The following is a 25148-nucleotide window of genomic DNA, read 5'->3' on the forward strand; positions in this document are numbered from 1 at the left end:
TTACATTCTAGCGAAATGTCTCAAATGCCAACACCGCGAATCTTACTCTATACCATTAATTATTTAGCTTTACAGAAACATCTCATTTGAATTGTACCTGTTTGTTGAACACTGAGAATTGAGTGTTACATAAACATCACTAAGTACGCTAAACCCATATCGTTCTTCGTGGTTTAATTGAATAGCCGTGATGCAGATCAATAACTACTACTTATTATAATCAAATAGGCGCTAAAAAGAATTAACATTTTTTTAAATTATATAATTTTATGTACGGCAAGAGTATAATGACATCGTGTTTGCCATTTGTTTAGAATTATAACTCGGGACACCTCTTTCTCGCCCATCTACCACGGGAAAAAATGGTCGTTACGTCTTGTTTGTCGTCGAATGAATAGAATGATAGACCCTTATATCCTATACGCAGCCGAGATCATCGTGTATTGATGCATAAAAATACACTTTTCCTCTTATTCCGATTTGATTTTCATAAAAACAGATTTTGTTTTAAAGTTTAGCCATACGCGCAGTACACAAATTAATACACCGAACCAAATTTTTGAAACCAGTATTCCGGTTGTGATGTAACAAATACCGAGACTTTGTACTAAAAACCGATAGTGTTCCCGCAAAATAGCAGGAGAGAATCATGATAATTGGCGACTCTTTATATTTTTATAATATATAATCAAAATATTTGTATAAAAATTAAAAATATTGTTTGTTATTTATTATGACCATAACCTTAATAATCGCAGTTCATAGTTCATTATTGACAATATTATATTTTACACAATACACACTAATATAATATGAAACCAATTGATAGTTATCGACCTTTATTGAATGTGTACAGCAATTGATATTGGATATTGTTTATAAATACTTTTTATTGTAACCGATGCCCAGACAATACCATCATATAGCTGCAGATAGAATTTTTCAATAATTTATCATTCAACAATACGGCCAATTGTTAAAAGGGTATTAATTCATTCATTATTTCATTATACTGTTTTTATTCAAGCAAAATATATTATTTATTGTTTTCAGCGATAAAATATACATTTACTCAAATGTACATTGATCCTAATATTCTTTGATAATATACACATATCGTGGTTTAAATGTCAAAAGCGTGTATTATAATATTCTAAAGAGAAAAGTGTGAAATTATTTGAACTAAACAAAACAATACCTACTTAATCCGCATTACAAATATAGAATTCGTTTTGCATACAAAATTATAATATACTTATGAGTATATTAAAGCAATTTAATTTTAACCGATATTTCTTTTCCATTATGGATTCAGCTGTTTTATTTAAATTAATAAACGTGATGTCATAACTTAGAAGTAATATGAGGCTACACCGGCTGTACAATACTAAAGAATAATTTTTCATAATTTTCTCGGAAATTTTATAATAAAACCTTAGATAGAATAAATTCAGATTTACATATCAAGTTATATAATAACAAAACTCAATTTATATAGTATTTTTTTTTCAAGTAATAATATATAAATTGATTATTTGAACAAAATACATAAAAATCAAAGAGTAAGCGGAATGACATTTGCATGATACTTGGAAAAATAATAATTAATTGCTATTATATTCAGCTATTGTAATGTAATAACTTATACTCGTATTGTATACATACATAACTTGCCCAAGTACAACTGTGTTCATAGACTTTAAGATCGCCTGAGTACCTATTACATCGGTCGTCTTCACTTTATACCGAAACATATGTTAGTGCACATTAAATAATGATGAAAAAAAAAATGCGTCGAGATGAATACATTTTCCACGCTAATTACACTAGTACGCTATAGACGTGCAAAACGTCTGTGTGATGAAAACAAAGACGATCACTTTATTTACAAACAGAATACCTACATTATTTAAAATCGAAATTATTATCATAATAATACAGTCATTACGCGGCGTGTTCAATTGTTCATATAAAAATACGTTTTACACGATATTTTGTTTAGAATACCGCAATTTAATAAAACGTCTGACTACGTAGGTCATGGCGTATAGCTACGTATAGACATTCTATGTAGGCGCAAAGCCATTAGGTAGCTATATAATTCCGCTGGATCGGTGAATTCCTCCAATGGTTCGAATAACTGTCATAATGTTTTATATAAGTATTGTAAAACTATAGCCACTATAATTTGTTTTCATTAATCTTCTTCTTCTTCTTCGTCGTCTATACAGTGTCCCGCTGTTTGATTTGTGAATGATTTACAGTTAAAATGTATTAATAAAATAAGTAATAATAATAATGGCACGTAAAAACGACAAGTAAAATATATATATATGTAATGTATACATAACAGAATAAATAAATAACAATCACAAGTCAGGTCCATCGTGAAATTTAACAAACGGCGATCTAGTCATACCTTATAATATTACGCGTGTCGTGCTCGTATAACTTCATAATATTACGTGTTGGCTATGGCGTTTCGCTCGTACTAGATCGCGTCATCGGTGCATTATTGTGTTGAATTTATGATACAGATGAGTGTTCATATGATGTTTGACATCCACCTCATATATATACTTGTCGTCTTCATCGATATTATTACCAAGACTTAATTTCACCATATTTGATTTTGTTATTGCGACTCGTCCGGTTCTCGTTCTATCGATAGTTTTCTATCATACAGGTACTATATAGCTTCCACTGCAAGTATTTACCATATTATCTAATGGATGTTTAGACGGGCAATTGCGCCTATAACAAAATTTTTATACTAGGGTCAATATGCCAGTTGCGCTGCATATATTTTAGGGTCAGTGTACCAATTGCGCCTCTTATATTTTTCGGTTAGTGTACCAATTGCGCTCTTTATATTTTACTGTCAATATATCAATTGCGTTTGTATTCAAATATTATTATTCCAATTGCCATGCTCAAATTATGATTTAAAAAATTATTATTATTCTTAAAACGTGCAAAATACAAACATTATGATTACCTTAAACTCAAAATCATATTATTATTATTATATCTTTATGAGATTTACCCACCTAGTCTCTTATTATTATTAATATTATTGTATTTTAATTTTCATTAACTAAACTGTATAAAGCCTATACGTTTCACCGACTTGGAAGACTTTTACTTTTAACTCGCAAAAAAATCGGTTATTAAGTTTTCCTTAGGTAATGTAAAATGTATTGAGCGCAATTGGTCTATCGGCTCTAAAATGTTTCGAACGCAATTGGTATATGAAAAGGTAATTTTAAGCGCAATTGGTAAACTCCCGTTTAGGCTCGGGAAGGTCTTATAATAGCATGGCATGTCCTAAAAGTCCCGTAAAACCGTATACCGAAGTATCTCTGCAGTACACTTTGACACGTCAAATGTCATTAGATTCAAATGCGGTTTTTTAAACATTCATCGTGATAATCTACAAGAAATAAGTTCCGACTGAATAAACGACGTACTGCGTAGTGCGCGTATTGCCGTCGAAAAAACGGCATTTAGATGTCGTATTGATTTGTGACGGACATATTATTTAGGGTGAAACGTGACTTCTGCGGGGACATACTATATATGATATTATATTATTTTGGTGCTGGTACAGATAGAGACTCGCCGCGGCCACGCTCATTTCGATTTTTTTTCCTTCAATAACGACGTGATATTAAAACGCTTGGACTGCACGCGAAGCTCATAAATTATTATTCGGATGCGTTTGAATATCCGATAAATAGGCCGTATAGTACAATACGCGCGATGCGTACCTATATATATATATCGTATTATTATAAATTCAGGTGTAGGTTTGCTGCATTTTAGTTTTGATAAAATAATATTAAATTACCGACGACGATGACGACGTTTGCTGTAATGCTGTGTACATTAATTAAAATTAAATTTCTCCCTCCCCGGATCGGCCCACTCCCTCGCGTCGTCTCTTTCACCTACAAACGCTCTCGATCTATCTCTCTTTATCTCGTGTATAGCTGCTGCGGTATAATAAAATAATATTATGTAATGTTATGTTCCTCGCTCCGCCTTTCTCGTCGTATCTCTCTGTCGCCCAGCACATCTCATCCTTCTCGCCGCCGTCGTAGTCTCCGCCACCACCGTGACGTCGTTTGAACGTTTCCCGTCGTTTATTCATAAACGTATCTATATATTGTCATTATTTTATAGGAACAACAACAACAACGCGTATTATAAATTATAATATATAGTGTTTGTTCGAGCTATTACGGATAATTTGGAGGAATACGTGTTACTGCTGCGGTTTTTGTTAATGGAATAATTGTCGTTTGTACGCATTATACGACACCTAAATCGCACACATATCATATTATGTACTGGGTGATTTTTTTTTTGTTTTATCGAACTACACTCGTTATTACAAAATCTATTAACGTTTTTGAATTTTTTTTTTTTTACTCAATTTCCAGTCGAAATAAAATAACATTATTATTTTAAGTGAGCGGAGTAATAGACAAACATTTTGCTACTACTTCACCCCGATCACCTAAACTTTAAATACTTATAACCCAAAAACTATTCGTCCGAATTTTGATTTTTTTTTTACGTAAAAATAACGAAAACTATCATCCTAACAAGTATCATTTTTGAATAATATTGTTTTATTTTGACTGGAAATTATGTAAAACAACATATTTTCAAAAACGACAATAGATTTAGAAATGATGAGTGTTATTCGATAAAAGAATCATTCTGTGTATATATATATAATATATATAAATGTGCTCGTGTGTGTATCGTGTACGTACACTGAAATAATGGAGCAGCATCAGCACAATGACGCGGAGGCGACAAATCGCTCGGAATCGGGATTCGCGCGTTATATTTTGTGCGCCGACTGTGTATATTGTACCTTTATAATATATATTTAAATATTGTGTGGATCGGCGCGTGTAGTGCAATTATTCGCGTACTCCTACAGCATAGGTATACACATATATACTTATCCCCCCAGTGGCGGTGCACTGTATATTACCTGTATATATATATATATATATATAATAATACATACGACAATTGTATACATTATGTGTGTGTGTGTGCGTAATGTGTATAATTGTCAAATTATATAATATACAAGTATCCTTCAAAGGCACACCCCCCCACCACCACCACCCACTACATATATAATATAGGTAAACGCGCATATAGATATACATAATATACCATATAATGTGTCGTACTCCGTCGGTCCACACCTCATCGTTCCAACTGCATCCGTTATAGGTATATCGATACAATTATTATAACGTCGGGTTTCACGTTATTGCATGCTTTGCACCGCGTGTTACACGTGCGCGCCTGTAATATATATTGTACAGTCATTGTATTACAGTACACTCACAGAACGCGTACCTACTATTTATGTGTGTGTGTGTGTGTGTATAAAATAGTATATATATATATATTACGTACGTAGTATAATTGTTTACTATTGCATGTATGCATTGGACGTTTCAGCGTGTGCAATTTTACGATTCGTTAAGACGCGCGTAATCTTGTATTATATAATAATAATATTATGAATACATCAACCGTGTGACAAATCCGTATAATATGATAAGATATTTCTATTAATTGGTGCCGCTTTGCAAGGGGGTGGGCCCGAATGGGTGGTGGTATGTGCCGGGAAGAGGCGCAGTCCCCGCGGCGCACCGTATTCGTGCAGACGTGAAAAAAAAATATCACAATAATATATCCGTCCCCAAAACAAATTCCTAATTATACGCCACTGCAGGGGAAACGAACGTAACATGCAATATCTTCATACGAGCTAGGCAAGAAATTGTAGACGTGCAGATCTGCTACACTAGAAAAGTAATTTATGCGAATGCAGTTCTCCTGCGGGGGTTGTTGTCGACGCAACAGCGAGAATTTTATTTTAATTTTTTTTTTCTAGTAAGAATAGATACATTCTTGAAACTTCTTATGATTTCAAATTTTGTCATTAATTTTCAAACAGACCATAATGACGCGACCAAGTACGAATGCAAATTGTTACCGCTATTTAAAAGCAATCTGCACTATTTACATGAAACAAACACACGCGTTTACGCATACAAAATACACCGCACGGGCGACAGACGCTCGCACGCGTGCTAGACTATGAGTATTTATAAACATTGTTAGGATAATATATTAATATAGTATCATGTCTTTCATGACGAGTTTATAATAATTTATAACAGAGACAACAACTGAAATGTATCATTTGATGTGCAGAAAACGAGAATAGTCATTATTATTTGTTTGAATAACATCGTACAACGCTTTTTTTCTAAGAATAAAAAATAATATTAATAATTAATGTTCAATAGATATTGGAGTTTTTGAATACAGCCGCAATACAATTTATAATTAAATTTACATATGTTAAAAAATAAAATACTAAATAAATATTTATAAATATTTGTATAGCTCTATGTACGAAAAGTCTACATTATACATTATACATATTTTATTATAGGTCTACCTAAAAGGTAAAGTACATAATAATTATTATGTACAATGTTTGCGGTTTGTTCAAATATTCAATAATCAGTATGATATTTTTATTTATTTTTTCACTCCACATTATATAAAATAATATTGTATATTAGTAAAAGAATACCTATACGAAACATATGAGTATAATTTTAGCGATTGGATATATTATAGAATGGTTTTTCCAATTTTTCACCTAGACCCTACGTTATTAATGTTGTAATAAGCGTTAACTTATTTCCGTACACATCTACTTGACTAGGTGTAGTTGTCCTTTTATTAAAAAACCCGTCCAAAACTTACCGTTCAAAGTTATGGATATTTAACCTGTGATCTACTTGGAATGGTTTTGCATAGAAAGTCGAGGAATATTTTTAATTTGAAATGCCCAAACGATCATAGTGTGCGAGTTACTACGACCGTCGACCAATCACAACACATTTTTGGTATCTTGTAAAATATATTTATATTCCTTTATTGTTATTACTTTCGGATGGTTCAAATTTTATTTTATTTTTTGCAGGTACCTTAAACCATTATTAAAAATTACATTAAACATATAATGATCATGTTAATACACATATGTAAATATAACAACAAAAAGTAAGTCCATGGTATGATTAGTATAAGAAAGTTAAATACAAATGCCATATTGCTATATTGAGCTACATTAATATTATGCTGGTACCAAGCACGTGGTGCAACCAAAATTTAAATAATTCATAAAATAAAATGAATAGTAAATCATTTTTAATTACATATTTCTTTGTGGGAATGAAATTATATACGTATATTATATTAAATAACTACAACAATTTAACGTCTTGCAAACTACCATATAATAGAAAAAGGAAGAATTTAATGGTAATAGTAAAATACCGTATTTATGTAGTAGGATTTTAGTCAATATATTTTGCATCCCATATAAATATCGTAATAGAACTATCACTGCTGTGATCCGGCGATGGAAAACTTTGGCCACCGAAAATATTCACCACTTTACTTGAAAATAAATTAAAATCCCCCCCCCCCCCAGCAAATGATATATATTATAAGTTGTAATTATATTACAAATATAAATAAAAAATTGATTTTTTTTTATACGTATTCGAAACGATTTTGAGTACACATACACCTTAAATAATAAATATACACGTTTACAGTATTCTTTACAACACTTACCTTTGATACGTGTTATGTTTATAGGTTTAAAGTTTGTTTATCCTTTTATATCTATAGCATACTTATAGTATATTTGTTACATTAAAATAATATTATTGTAAATGTATCATTATAGTGTAGTAGTGCCTACTTTTAAATAATTGAACTGACGTGTAAATAACACCGCAATCAATATCGTTTATTACAAAAATAATTTTATCAGGTAAGATTTGTCTTTCGTTTGGACAATATCAGAAGTATCATAGTTTCATTAACAGATAACCGACTGCGATCACTGATTTGAACAAAACAACGAAAATATTAACTTGTGAATCGTTTTGTGAATTTATGTTTTAATGAATCTCCGTCTATAAATATCAGATTGGGCGCTATAGTTAACGAAGTATACAATAAACTGACGTTTATATTCAATTAAAGTGTAAACCGTTTCCTAAAGGTGTCGGAAAGTTCACTAACAGCAGCATAGCCTCCAAAGATAACACAATATAATATACCAGCTATACTAAAAATGTCCAAGGAATTTTAACATTAATTTATTCTTTATAAACACAACATAGATTCGTGTACAATATAAATATTATAATCAATACCAGGTTAAGGCAGAAAGAGGAGAGCACGTCCCAAAGGTCTACATATGTATAAGGTCCATATAGTGATGTCAGCTTAAAATTTTATTTAGTAGTGCATTAGTACTTTTTATAAAATAAAAAAAAAATTATAATACTACGTAAGTATTTCATATATGTGTGAAAATGCTCATGTGTGAAAATGCTCAAAATATTAGATATATAGGTACACTGTAGAGTGTACAGATTCCGCGGTATTATATTATGTATAGGTATACCGTATTGTCACCAAACTCGTGTTTTTGACTGTTGATTGTATTTTTAATATTTATACTACTATTTTCCCAGAAGATTACGAGTGTAATAATTATGTTATATCAAATATTTTTATAATTGATATTGTTTTAATAATATGGTCAAAATGAATATAACCAGACACGCATAAGTGCGTATAGATATTGTAATATATATTTCGGTAAGAACCGATAGTCATGTCTGAAACAAAAAAAAGCACTTCAGTGAAGCAGAGAAGAAAAACGAGTGGGAAAACATAAATAATTTTTTGATGACATAATTTTTCGAGAGTTTTTTATATAGGTTTTAAAAACAGTAAACGAGGAAAAGTATATCATTCATATTTTCTAGGTACCTATTTTAAAATTAAGGAATATTTTTTATTAATTCAGTTTAATTAATAAAAATATATGTAGGTAGCTTTTTAATTTTAAATGCAATTTAACTGAATTATTTTATTTTGTTCAAAATAATATTATGATATAGGTAGGTCTACTGTTTCTCCGTTTTTAAGTGTTATATTAGTTCTGTATCATTATAATATTAAGCAATAATTTAAGTATTATACAATACTTAAACTACTAAATTATATTAATACAATTAACAAAAAAATGTAATATTTTAATATTTTATTTTAAATTTAATAAGAATAATACTATTCATTAATGTTAGCTATACATAATATCATGATTATTATACAATTAATCAATAGTGTTATTATTTTTTCAGTGCTCTACGAGTAGTAACATAAAGTTATTGGTTCGTCACTGTGGCCAATATTAAAATGGTCAAACAAGGATAAAAATAATACTGTAATTTTTCTTTATTTGATGGGCGAAGGAGTTCAACCTGCAAGTATCGACCATCGGGCCCATAGAGTTCCGTTTCTGTGCTTGTGTAAAACGACTATAATAGACATGTAATAATAATTATGAAGTTGTTAAATATTTAACAACATAATATATTATGAACTATTCATAAAAAATATAATTGCAGTGTGCGCGGTGCTGCTTGGAAATAAGTATTTTTTTTTATGATACACCCGTAATTATTATTAATTTGTATTGGTACACGCATTACATTTAATCGATAGTTTTTAATTACAAACAAAGTGTACTGTACGCCATAATTTGTTCTGTAATATTTTGACTTGTACGCATATTGTACCTACCTATAATCTTTATACACGTAAGAGTCGTGGACCAAAAGCACGCGCAGCACAGGTATAGCACAATATTAAATAATATATATGTTATTATATATAACCGTATACACAGCTCTCGTGTCGGAAACGTGGCAGGATACAATTATTTAGACGAGAGATTCGATTTGAGTTATTAAATTTAGCCGAACAAGACAAAGTGGAGTGGATCGACGTGGAATAACGATGAATAGACCAGCAAGACGACGCGTACCTACCTATAGCAAGAGATGTATATAAGTTTAGTGTGCCAACGAGTAATTAAACTTCCTAACGAGCCTATGAACTCGTTAACAGCTAGTGGGCAGCCGTGGTAATCAAGACTCCGACGAGCATTCGACGGCGTTCAATTGCACAAACGACAACGGGATATTTCCTATAGGTATCGGGCCATCGCAAAGGTATACCACAATAAACACTACACACACACACACACATGTATATGTAAACTATTAAACGACCATACCTATACTATACACTGAGTACTAATACTGTTATACTTTAGTATACGACGTATATTATTACCTCTCGGCTGCAATATACATAGTATAATCAAAATTAGATTAAAAAAATTAATTTTTATCTCGTGTTTCCTGCATATTATGATATTATAAGGTCGATAAATGGTATATCATATTACTGTATACATTGTACAATAGAAACAGGAACTCGTCTCAATTATTATTGTTAGGCGTACTTGACAAACGAAAATAATCTAAATGTCAGATGATGTAAACAATATATTATATCAATTGTTTTTGATATGTGAATTACACACAGCACTATAGATATATGACAGTGTTCGTATTGTTATAAACACAATGATAAAATATAAAATGTTTACTTATATAGGTACTTTAAATGTAAATAGTGCAAAGTACAAGGAGGTATTAAAAAAAAAAATCTCAATAGTGGACGGCGTTATATTCGCCGCAACTGATCACTATAAATTATAATACATAGAGATTTCACTCTATTGCAATATTATAATGTTTCACGTGTATAAAGTCATATAGACGGCATACTTTCAAATCTGTAAAACTATTATTTTTACGAAACAATACATATCTAAAATACTATAGCGTAGACCACTTGAATTCCACTTTGAATACGTATATATTTATATATATTTTATTTTTATTAAAGTGTCATTCGAATTGCCTGTGTATCGAACTCTTTATAAAGCCTGTGGTATAATAATATATGTAATGGCGTCCTCTAAATGTTTATTTCTTCGCGATATTACTTACTTCTATAATATATTTTATATTATAATTTATGTTATTTATTTTCGTACACATATTAGCGTATTCATACGTTTAGCCCTCTAACCTCGTCCTATCAAAGCCATCATACGTAATACTATGGTATTGGATCTAGTATACGTGGTGACCTCATCCGCGTGGATTGACTGATGGTATCAGCACTTAAAAATCTAGTTTTTATTATAGGTATTTACATTCGTGAACACAACACTAAAAGAAAAAAAACATGATATGTCTACAAAAAACACGTTGGTCTGACAATAATCTCGTTGCTATATTCAGCCGAAAAGATATTCGTCAAACCAACATATAATAATATAATATTTAATTCGTAACCGTGATGATAATATAACCTTTAATAATAATATAATATGTATTCGTTATTATCTATATATATATCGTATTATTATTTTAACGATAACGCAAAAATAAAATTGTATCTGGTCACAGCTATGATGATGATTATATATGTTGTAGATTTTCAGCTGTTTCTTGTGTTCATCAATACTTCAAAAAATGTCTACGATTTCTATTCAAAACATTGAAGTATACAGGGTGATTCTTTTATCATAAAACACTCGTTATTTCAAAAAGTATTTATGTTTTTGAAAACATTTTTTTACATATAGTTTTAAGTTGTTATAAAAACAACGTTTTTATTAAAAAATTATATTTTTAAATATTTTTTATCCTTATATTTTTTTAAGTTTTTTACTTTTTTGAATGAAAACATAGTTTTAATTCCATATTTCAAAGCAAAATAATTTTCCAAGTATTTTGATACATAAAAATCGAATTTAGTAGTTTTAGAGTTACACGTATTTAAAGTTTAGACAAGCGGAGTAGTGGACAAACATTTTGCGGTGTTACGTACCACTCCACTCCGTGCATCAAAACTTAAAATACTTATAATTCATAAACTATTCACCCTAAATTCGATTTTTGTGTAACAAAATACTCAAAAAATGATTCTGATTTGGAGTATGAAATTAAAATTCTGTTGTCATTCAAAAAAAATAAAAAAACTTAAAAAATATAAGGATAACAAATATTTAAAAATATAATTTTTTAATAAAAACGTTGTTTTTTTAACAACTTGAAACTATGTAAAAAACCGTTTTCAAAAACATGAATACTTTTTGAAATAATGAGTGTTTTATGATAAAAGAATCACCCCTGTATATTATATGATATATATATATAATATATTTGAATATCCGATATCCCATATTTTATTACTTACTTCTGTTTTTAAACGAACACAGTGTTATAAGTGTTATATTAAATACTATTACCATTCATCTCTAGTTGTTGTACAGTTTTAAATCGGCTCTGGCGGGTTCACTAGTACACAACGTCAGTATTACTACACTACTATCAGTACCATATTAAATTATTATATTACATTGTTATAATTTCTTTTTTTTTTTTTGCGAGACACGCGACACGATATAGGGAATTGTCCATTGAGATTTAAGAAGTCTTACAGAGTTTATACTGTTGTGTTTATAATCATTAATTAAATAATTAATAATATTGAATAGATAAAAAAAAAAAAAATATTATAGAAATCAATAAATAAAAATTATGATTTGTAGAGGAGTTTCGAGGTAGTCAAAAAATATATATTTTGATCGAACAAATATGAGACTTGATGCTGAGGATATTATTTTTTTTTCCGGAAGGTTGAATCTTATTATATTAAGGTTTTCATACAAGCGCGGCTTTCGGTTATAATGTGTTTTGTTTTGTTTTTCGATGAACTACGCACGAAAGACACGTTTTAGGTTCTTTTTTTTTATCCATAAAAAAACTGCGTGCGTGATATGTACGCGGCCGATAGGTATACGTAACCTGATTGTTGCTCTGTACCTCGAGTTTCTATTAAATTTTCTAAGGCTGCGTGTCCATTGTGCGACGTCTGTCTTGTATTTTATTCCATTCGGTTTTGTGTATATTATTGTGAACACCGATTCGCTCACCGCGGGACTGTTATATCATAGACGTTATTATACCAGCTAGTTGAATTTGTATCGTCAAGTATATTATATTAATATTATTATCGTGTTGCTTTTGGAAAGTATCATCGATATTTGCGGGGAACGGTGACGCACGATTATCAACCGTAGGGGGTTTGTTTTAGTTCCTTTATTTAAGTTGCCGTGTAGGTATATTATATGGGTAAACATCTATGTATATATACGATTTTGAACTCAAAGTATATGCGATATCTAAAGGACCGTGCGCGTTTGTGATGATATTAATACACCGCAAATAGAGAGAGAGAGAGAGAGAGAGTCTGCGAATATACGGTTGCTGGCGCGTATTCGGTAGACCCGCGGAGTAGTACAGTTGAATCAAAACGATGATGAATAGCTTTTGGTATCGCGACCGATTCTGCTGTACCTGCCCTGCCCGTGTGTTGTACGGCGAGCATCGGTTTAAACCTAACAGCACCGTCGTCCGCGATGTGTTTCTCGATATTACAGCTGCGCCTACCTCCTAATATTGTATTATATGTTTATACTATTATTATTATTATTATTATTATTATTACTATTATAATATACGCCGTTGTATATGGCGTGTAGACAATGCTCGTAGAAAACGGCGAGACGGGAGCTGTATATATACCTATATTACACCGCGGATAGTGCGGCTATAGTCCCCTCCACTGTGCAGCGCGAGCGAACAATCCACAATAAAAAGGACCGAAATACGTGGGATGAAACTATATATACGGCGTGCGCGCGCTCGCAGAAATTCTGCTGCAGTGTACGAGGAAAAAGCGAGACGACCGTCCGGCCGACAACGGCGACGGCGGGTGGGTTAAGTCGGGTACCCGATGCAGTAAATATACATAATATACACTGCAATGTTACTGATATACGCGTAGTACATAATATAACACTGTATAAGTCTGCAAGTAAAATAACACACACACACACACACACACACACAAAAAAAGAAACGCAACGCTGTTGATTTGAACGGGAACGGCGAAATTATTCATCGTCGAGATAATTAGATCAACCGATATCATTAAAGTGCTTTCATTTAACATATAAAACGATTACTATTTATTAAACGGTACACCGGTGCAGCGCTATATAGCGCGCTGCTGCAGATTATCAACCTTTTAATATTATTTATATTTAATTATACGTCGTACGCGTAATATACCGTCACGGTCGTCGCGGGTCGATGAACTGAATTTTAATATTTTTTGAACGCGCGAGTCGAAAAAATAAAATCACTTCTTATCGTGGTGTCTTACGCCGTCTATATACGTATACCTAATATCGGTAGATATTTATGATATTATTATGTGATTTGATTTAAAAAAATTTACGCGTCGAGTGACGAAATGTACAATAGTAGTTATATATCGTCAGTATATATTATAGGTATACCTACTGCTGCAGCAGATTATATTGCTGTTCCGTATATTATTATATTATTGTACAAATTGGTTTACTTGTATAGTCGTATTTTTTCTTGTTTAATAAAATATAAGTGGATATAATGTATACGATATGAATTTAATCCATAATGTTATATTATGGATTAAATATTCAAATATTAACTGAAGGCGCTAATATTATGTTCTTCGCGTCCAAACCTTAAAACATGTAATGATTATGTAGACATGCTCAATAAAATATCATATAATACATCTTGTTTTCATTGTGCATATATTTTTAAATATTTTTATTAGGTATGAGTTAATTATAATCAATAGTTTTTATCACGATTTTAACCATATATTACCATACAGTAATATAATTATTATTTAAGAATGAAAATAGTTTAGAAAAAAAAAAACCGCATATAAAACAATATTTAAACAAATTCATTAAGTATAGGTTTATTATTAAATATATATAATTATATATTCATTAGTTATAAACATGAAAAAAAAAACTCGACTTTGTAAAATGTATTTTGTTTAATGTCTAATAAGAACAATAGTCAGAAGAATCAACCGGAATTGGTACACGCCAAGTAAACACATTTAATTATAAAATATCGTTTTGATTAATATATCTAAAAGTCACCTTTCAGTTCAGTGAGCGTCTAGAAAACGTCATTCTACGAAAGGTGTAGATTACATTTCTCTGTACACTATTTCTACAAATGCTTTACTTGTGTACAAATTACTAATTACTAATTACTCTGGTATTTATACACGAGAGTATTTAATTAAATAATATAACATAGTGCAATTTACTTATTTTTTATAGGTACCTAGAATTATTTTTTATTCGGTATTTTATTGTTTTGTGTTACTATAGTTATATTACTAGATAGTAAACACCTATAGATGTAAGTACCACGTAAATAATTTCAAAATAAACAAATACAATTATTAAAAAACAAGTAACAGCGTTCACGAAACTTAAAAGTACTTGTTAACAAACAAATGTTGTACAATAATAACCATCACTACTGAATCAACTACGGTAAAAAAGAAAACCGTTTGGCAAATAAATGAAATTATGTAATGCAATTAAGGCATCACTATATAATATAGTCACGTGGTGCATAGACAGTATTATAACCGTATAATATATTTTAATTACAAATGATTCAAAATAATTAAATTGATAATAATATATAATATCATATAATTATTGCTGTGTGTAGTACAACCATTGTCGTCTCGTATGATAGCCTTTTACTAAATCATTATCATTATAGAGTTCAACTGTCGCCACTGTTCCACTTTTAGGTTGCTGTTTATGGTGGTTTAATTATTTTGTTTTTTTATATGATATTGAACGTCAGACACACGTTTTTCAGAATCGTCGTGCAATTATTTGTGCTGCTCATAACACAAACGGTGGAATTGTAATAATTAATAATATTACGGCATTTATATATTGTGTATGAATCTCTGGAAATGAAAAAAAAAAAATAGCTACCTGCCAATAGGTCCCAAAAAACCATCGTTTACCTATAATAAAATGTCGATGATCTAATATTATTAGTAAATATATACTATAATATATTGTCGCTATTTGATATATATAGGTGGCTGCAGAGGTATTAAACGTAAAAACACGTCGATATATATGGTTTGAGATGAGAGTCGTAAACGAACATTATATCATTTGGTGTGTCTCGCCTGCTGCAGTATACCCGGTAAACGTCGATCAATACGCGGATATATATAGTATAAAGGTTTTTCGTTCATTATTCGGTTAATCGAACGATTTATATCTGTTGTCGTCTTATTCTAATTTTATTGCGGCCTACGAGGGGTTCGTGCGTGTAACGGCGGAGAGGCGATATATTCGACTGCGGACATCGTGACTTAAATACCTATGCGGTATGTCGACGACTATACGACTCCGGTATTTTCGAAAAACAATATCGTGAGTTTATAATAATACGCATTTTTTTTTTTTTTAACGGTCATTACAGTATTATTATTATTATTATTATTATTATTATGGGTACTTACTGCTTACCATTTATTTTATTTCCACCGTGTGGTCCATACGGAGGGTCGATGCGAGGATGCCTCCTGCGTTTATATAATATATATATAATCTAATAGCTGTGCAGTAGCGACGATAATAATAATAATAATATATAGGTAACCACCGCGTTACGGTGTGTGCGTATAGGTAGGTACTTCTCGACTTCTCGTGCTGCAGTATACAAGACCACCGCCGCGGCGCGGAAAACGATTTGAACGCGTGCGCGTGTACCGCGTAGAATTTTCAAACGATAATGAAAAACCGCGGAACGGAGACCGCTAAAACAAATAACGAAAACCACGCGAATACTATGTGTGTGTGTATACGTACGTACGTTTAATTTTATACAAATGCCAGTAAAAAACAACGAGCTGAATTCACGCACTGCAGACGCGCGTATTATATTCTTTGTTATAGCCTCACAATATAATAATGCCAAACGGTTTTTCTTCGCGCGACACGTCCATGCGAACCGTTTAGTATAGTAATAATAATAATAATATTACGAGTGTTATAAATACCTGTAAGTATGTTATACATTATCGTATCATAATAGTATATTATAGTGTTATGTGCGGTAGGTATTTAACGAGTAATAACTAACAAAATGTTTGTTATTATCATCATTATCGTGTGTATTATTATACACATAATAATGATATAGACATATTTAGACACGCGTCTCTCTCACTTGTTGCAGGTTTTCTACGACACTCTACACAGTGTCCGTTTTCGGTGAACCGTATTCGTCGTGCATAAGGGTATACCTATACCTAACTCTTTACTGAAAAAAAAAAAAAAACCAGATTATTAGGTATTGCTCGAAGACCTTGGAAATCGTCATCATTCATCTCGCTCGCTCGCTCGCTCACACACAAACGCCCGGTGCACGCGCTTACACATATTATATTATATATATACACATTATATACACTATAATAACGTGTCCACTAAACATATATAATATATAAAACATCGAAACATTTATTTATTTTATTTTTTTTATTTCTGTATAATATAAAAACGTGCGTTGCATATAATGATATATATATATATATATATACCTATATAGGTAGGTAAAGGTACACACGGGTCAACTCGCTATTAGTGACTGCACTCGGTATTTAAATTACAACGCGATTAATTGTACATTTGCGTTGTGTATAATAATAATATTATTATTACTTAAACGCTAATTTCACTTGCTACCAGGCAAATCTTTCCTTCTCCGCGTTTCCGAGGCCTATATGTTCACTTTGTTATTGAATGTTAATGACCAAATGGTTGTTTGTACAACAGTAATACACTGTTTAATTAATTAGTATCATTTGCCCCGACAAATTCCACAGCAATTGAAGCCATGCACGTTATATACATATATATATATATATATATATATGTATATGTTTATGTATAAATACTTTACCAACATGAATAATACTTGTTGTATAATATAATATTCTCTATATGTGTTTAAAAATATACTCGTGCGCGGCAGTAGTGTAACGCATTAAAGTTTGCCGGCGGCGGGCATATGCAGAGACATATAAATCTTGGAATAATAATAAAAAGCCACAGCCCATTATATTATTATATGCGTGGCGTAGTATAATGCTAACGAATTATTATTATTATTATTATTATTATTATTATTATTGATTGTTGCGTTCGGATATTGATTTTGTATTAGTGTAGCGAAATGCAGACTACACGCCTTCATATAATCTCACAAGTGAAAAACAATGAATTCAATTAAATTACAAAATGTTATGTCATAGCAAAGGCGTGAAAACAAAATTTAAATTTACATTTAGTGTCTGTGCTCATTCTCGTAAAATATTATTATTACTTATTAGTAAATCATTTTGCATTACAAATTCAAAACCTTATTTAAAATTATTATCGTATATTATTCAAAATGTATAGGTGTTAAGTTAGGTGTAACTATTAATAACATGTATGTTAATGTTAATAATATTCATTGAAGTGTCGAGAAATAAAAGAGAATTAACCGACGCAAAGTATTTAATGAATATTTCGTTTATTTATTTGAAATACAAAAATGTATAATTGTTGTATAACTATTAGGTACTAAAAAAAAAAAAAAAATAATAATAAAATAAAATTGAATAGATTAATAAGGTATACTATAGCTATATGTAATAGAAAAAAAGTAATTTTTAATTTTTGTATAATATAATTATTTATGAATTTATTAGTCAACCGCTTTATCATTTTACATTATATATGTATATATAATATATATATATAGATTTTTAACTAAATGTATTTGTGTAGAGAATTCATGCTCAAATTTCATTAAAATTCCATTTAGCACCTATCTTCTTATAAACGTTGCAAAGTATCTGTTTATTTCTTATTATATTTCATTATTTCTTATCTATTATATATATTCTAACATAGGTCATAGGGTACACCTATTTTATGTGTAGAACAAACGACAAAATAATTCATAACACTGCAAAAGTGATGTTTTTATCAGCATAAACATATTAAATCCATTAAAGTGCTCCATTCGAATAGCATATCCATAACACACACATATTATTATAGTCTGACAGTCATATTCATACATATAATTACAATGACCAATGACATTTTTTATCTGAAAGCCGTTACCTAGCTATACCTATAATAGTTGTAGGTACGCGTTAAAGTACATATTATTCGAGACAGACATTCTTCTGTATAATGTGATAACTTCAATATAATTCACTGCTACAGTGCTGCATTACACTACGAGGGGTAATAAATTATTAATTAATTATTCAATGACAAAAAATACATATTTACAATGTATATATTGCACATACACATGTATATTTTATATCATTGTCATAAAACTAGTTATAAATATTTAATCGTCGTTTTATACAACACTTCACAATATTACATATGAAACATATAAGAACTCAAAATGAAACTATATTATTAAAATTAAAATTTGAAACATTCCTATTATGGTTAATGGTTATTACCTATAAAGTATTAATGCAGGTATTATACATTCGCCCTCTAAATGTTAATAGCTTGATAAATACTTGTTGAACATCTCAATATTTTTTTTCTTATTTGCTAAATAATAGGAGCGTCAATAAAAATTATATTATAGTGGAAAAACACTAAAACCACTTCAAACAATTCTGATTTTTTTTTCTTGAAAGATCCGTTATCATATGCAAAATATTATATAACAACATAATAATTACAGTTCTACAGTAATTTAAGTTCTGATTTCCGATCTACAAATTGTTTTCAAACACTTGACATACTTGTACCTATTTATATGTTACATCATGTTTTTTATTATAATCTTATTTTATGATGAATTATAATTTACCAATATTAGAAATAATTAAAACTTAACTCACATTGTCTCGCTTACAAACTTAGGTCTTTGAACTTGTGTTTTATATTATAAAAACTAAAATTGATATGTACCTATGATATCGTTTTTGATATAATGCCGTAGTAAAAACAATTAAAAACAGATAAATAACAATTTATTATTATTATATGTATATATTATATACCTATGAATATGGCAGTATGCCAGACGTTGATTATACCTACTTGCAGGTTGAGAAAAAAACCTTACAATATTTTCTAAGGAACTAACCAATTTGATTTTTTTTTTTTTTTACCGATTTGTTCAAAGATAATTACTGACGAAATAGACAAAATTATATTTATATAATTATTCGTTACCCACTAATTTCGGAATATTAAATTTCACAAATCCGACAGAAGATACGATCTCAAAGAGAAAAATAAATATTCTTATTGATGATAACGTATAAGTACCGATGTATTATATACGTAAATTATGATATGCGTACCGACCTATCGATCGCATAGCACGGATCACATCATATTGTGTAGTTATTCTTCATAAAACTGCGATTCGTGCCCACGTGAATTATTATTCTATAACCGTCACGATAGGATCACGCGTACATAACCTATTGGATAATTATGTTAAAATAACAGACGATTTTCGAGAGACAAAAAAAGATATATATATATATATACAAATAATCGGTTTGTAGATGAAACGTACGATAGCCTGCACAACGGCAGCAGGAGCAGTAGGTGGGCCTTATTGTATAAGTGTGTCCTATGATATATATTATCGAAAAATATATTATTATAATAATATATCGAAAACAAAATATGTTCGATCAGGATTCCGTCGGAAATATTGCAATAATGCTATATAATATATTATAAATATAAAATAGTATATTATAGAGCCGTCTTCGACAGTCACTAATCATTGCCCTATATAATATTTTTAACACAACATGTTTGATTTATTGGCATTTAGTGGACTAGAATCGATTAATATTTTACCGTAGAAGACCCATACGCAGACACTTTCCAAAGCAAACTTCCCAAATCATAGTAGGTACTTACTTCGTTAATAATTCTACATTTTCAAAATGAATTTTTTCCTCCTTATGCCATTAAAATATCTGTAAAAGTGTAAAACATGCTCATTCACAGTTTAATAAAAAAATTACTGACATTAGTTCATTTTAGTTTAAACGAGTCAATCACTCAAGTCTAAATAAATTTAAAATAAAAAAGTAATTTCTATAATCATAAATTTAATAAATACAAATTATTATAAAAATATAAATCTTATTTTATAAAATAAAGTAATAAAAAATATTTTCCACAACGCATAACACTAACAAAATACGTTATTAATATTTTTATTTTTTATTTTTTATTACACTCATTATTCGAACGTTTAAAATACAAATTATATAATTTTAAAATATAGCAATAGGTACAAATTGAAAAAAAACTGCAGGCATTGGTAAAAACATAATTGCATTGCAAATTGTAATAATATGTATATACGTAGGTATACACTCGTTTGAACCATTATTTTTTCTTTTGCACCCTGTTTTATGGTATTGAAGCAGGGGCGAATGTATCGTTTTGCCCACTCGAATAATAACAGAGTGGCAATGTACCACCCCGTCCACCACTCACTCACACGCATTTTACATTTTTTTTTTCTATTTAAGACTGGCAAAGTTTATGATTTACAACGTCAGAAGTTGTGTATATCCTTATTATTGTGGAGGTACATGTATGTGAAAAAGACGACACACACAGGTACCCGCAGTATAATACTTACGCTATGCGTCATATTGTACACATGTATCCGGCTACCGGAAGACGGACGACGGTGACGACTTGATAGCAAACATTTAGAAGAAAAAAATCCGTTTGAAAAAGAATTCTATCTTAAGAATGTACATTATTGTAAGAGCTGCTCGTGGTGGGTGGAATGACTGACTGCTGGAGTTATCCGTCCGAAATAAAAACTATTCTATTCTCTGACTTTTTAGTCTGCTCACAGCCATTATGAACCATTATGAAAATAATTCGTTCGGTTCACAAATTATATAATATATAATGATAAAAAAAAATCGTAGTATATACCACCGATATAGAGAAGTCAGAAATTATTATTTATTGTGGATAAGTAGGGTACCTTTACATGACGTGCTAATTATATAGTATAAGGACATTATATAATATGGTTTTTATACGATAATTTAATTTTTATGAAAGCATAATGATGAGCATCATTATTGTTGCCTTGTTGGTAGTAATATCCATTTTACATATTATGTACTCATAATAATTGCTTAGCAATATTAAAATATCGTAAAAATCGGTGTAGGTACAACCACTACAAACACAGATACCTATTAACGTTATTTTTACCTTAAAACTCGTCAAATCGATGTAATTGGCCAATTTTATTCTAATATTAAAACTGTAACAACACAAACGTTTGTAAGACGATTAGACGAAAAACACTACCCACGACGAGGGTGTAACGTCCTCCAAATTATTGTTTGGTATTTGAATATTATACTCTAGCAGCCTACACGACATTTATCAGTCCCTCGCCTGCCGGATCCGAAATTTTGACGCGCGACATTAAAAAAAATGTCTCTAAATACGAATTTGCGACATCACGTTTGTGCAGCATGGCAAGTTCTATCCGTTTGAACGACGACCATTGGACCGAGTTCGTCGTCAAGATAAATTAATATTCACACAACATCTATTAATTGTTGTATTTCGAAAAATCAGAGGACACGCAACAAAAACAAGTTTAGATTCTGTATATTTAATCTACGGAATTCGTTTCTATGTAGTTCGATTTCCTTGGTTGTTTCGTAAGTTAAAAACTCTAACTGTTCACTAGTCTAATAGGCAAACACGGCAAAACGATAATTGATATTATTAATTCTGGAAAAATCTCGAGGGTAAAATATATTTAAGTAATAATACATTCCTGTAAAAAACAGTGTAGGTTCGCCGCACGATTTCACGTGCCTCGGCGTTTCTGTTACCCATCACACAAATACGAAATCGATGTTATTATTTCAATCCGAATTATAAGCAACGGACTGTTACAACAACAACGACTACAACAACAACAACGACAGGATAATATCGCCGTCGCAGAGATGGCGCGTCGGTCGTAGGCCGTCAGACCGCGCCGGTATCGCCGAGTATCGTCGTCGTGCCGTGGGGTGCCGGGAGAAGCGTCGGCGGCTGCGGCGGCGGTGAGGGTCGCGGGGTTCGGTGCGGGGGGAGAGGGGACGCCGCCGCCGTGTTGGGCACGCGGCGTTGCCGGACCGTTGCGCGTGCGGCGTTCACCGCGAGAACGTTTTCGCCGTCGACAATCGTCGTCAGTATCGTATCGTCGGCCTTACCGAGTGGTGTGTCTGTGCCCGTGTTCATATTACTATATTCGCGCGTCCGTCCGTCCGCCGCCGCCGTAGTCGTCGTCGTCGTCGGTTTTTAGTCGATTTTTTTTTGATTTTGTTTTTATTTCCGTAGGATTCGCCGTCGCTCTCGACATTCGACCGGTACCGCACGTTCGTTTTGCGTGAAAAATAATATTAATATTATTATACACACGTCGAACGTGTCTGCTGTTCGCGGGCTCCGGACGATCGTTTTTTTTTTGCGCTCACGCGGCCCGCAACCACATCATCGCAGCCGTCGTCGCCCGCACGAGACACCGTCTCCCGACACTTCGGCGAACACTATGCTCCGGCCGTGGGCCAACGCCGCGCACGACCGACGTGACCACGTCTCGGCCGCCGTCGTGCCGACGCGTTGTTAACGACACTCGCGCGGCGTAACGCGTGTGTAATCCCGTCCGCGGCGGCCGCACGCACCGGAGAATCGTCCGGCGAGGACACCTCTCTCGGGGCCCGTCGTGTCGTGTCACACGTTATCACATAAAGTCGTCGCTGACAGCGCATTTTCGGTTCGCCCGCGACACCGCGTAAGAGTATCGGCGCCGATCACCGCCACCGCGTCACCACAACCATGGTTCTGTTCGACAACCTGTTCGGGTTCCCGGGGCTGCCGGGCTGCCTGCGGTTCTTCTCGCCGTCGCCGTCCGCGGCCGCCGGGCGACGGCCCGCGTCCGCCACCATGCGCGGCGTGTCGTGCACCAAGATCACGTCGTGCCTCACGCTGGTCCTGCTCATATGCTTCGAGACGGTCCTGCTGTCCACCGTCAGCGATTGCACCAAGTCGTTCACCGTGCACTGGAACACGTCGAATTCAATGTGAGTACCTAAATACCATCGCCCCGTGAAGTCCAAACCGCCGACCCTCGCGTGACCCACGGCCCGACCCCCAGTCCCCCGAAAACCTGCCACCCCCCCCAAAGACGCCAACGCAAAACCATCATCCCCCGGCGGCAAAACGCACACACATATATATACAAATTTTGATGACCGTACCGAACGCCCGTGTACCCCAGTATATATATAATATACGTATGTATTGTTATTGACTTTGGACAAAAACACTGATGTATTTATTTAGGTGTATTTTTGCACTGGGTACACTGTAGTTGTTTCGGACCCCGTCGGTTTAAAATAATATAATATAATATTATGATATTATTGCTCTTTTTACCATATTATGTATATTGTTATTATTAAATTATTGTCTGCATTATTATGATATATATTATATACAAAATAATTTCAATTATTTATGTCGCTTATTACAATATTGTGCTGTTATTATTGTTATTTAATCGCGTTGTGATGCTGAGACGATTACGTGTGTTATGTATATAAAATATTATTATTGTTTCGTCGCGTTTTCTCGTGAGAAACACAATGCTATATACATAGTGGTGTACGCGTAATATAATTTTTAACCCACCTACTCGCCTATTTTAATGGCGCGCTCGTGTGTGTGTGTGTGCGGTTCCCCCCGCGGGACGAAAACTCGTTTCGATAATGAGCAGTGACAGACGTGATGGAAATATCCGTGATGAAAGAAACGTTGAACTTGACGAGAAGACGAGAGGAGTAGTATATTATACTATAGCTGTAGCAGTGAGCTATGGGTCAGGGCTGTAGGTTTTCTCTCCTCCCGTCGTCGCTTGCGTTCCGTCGACGGCGGCTGTTCGTCTAACAGTCCGTGTTTCCTGAACGCAATAGTGCCCCGTACTCTGTTTAGGACTTTTTTTCTCTTCTCGATTTATTTCCTAGTCCTATTGCAAGGCACGCCAAAACGGTCGATAAAACCGAAGGATGGGTAC

The 25148-nt window shown here is 32.3% G+C and overlaps 1 protein-coding gene across 1 annotated transcript in view; it reads left to right on the forward strand.

The window, feature by feature from the left end:
• The first annotated feature begins 23255 nt into the window (after positions 1-23255).
• Positions 23256-25148, forward strand: part of LOC132924341 (ephrin-B1) — a 250009-nt gene continuing 248116 nt past the window's right edge. The window contains exon 1 of the mRNA XM_060988577.1: positions 23256-24156. Within this exon, the coding sequence (XP_060844560.1) occupies positions 23912-24156 (245 nt within the window). The 5' untranslated portion in view covers positions 23256-23911. The remainder of the gene's footprint in view (positions 24157-25148) is intronic.

The sequence above is a fragment of the Rhopalosiphum padi genome, chromosome 3, assembly GCF_020882245.1.
Source record: "Rhopalosiphum padi isolate XX-2018 chromosome 3, ASM2088224v1, whole genome shotgun sequence".
Classification (NCBI taxonomy): Eukaryota; Metazoa; Arthropoda; class Insecta; order Hemiptera; family Aphididae; genus Rhopalosiphum; species Rhopalosiphum padi.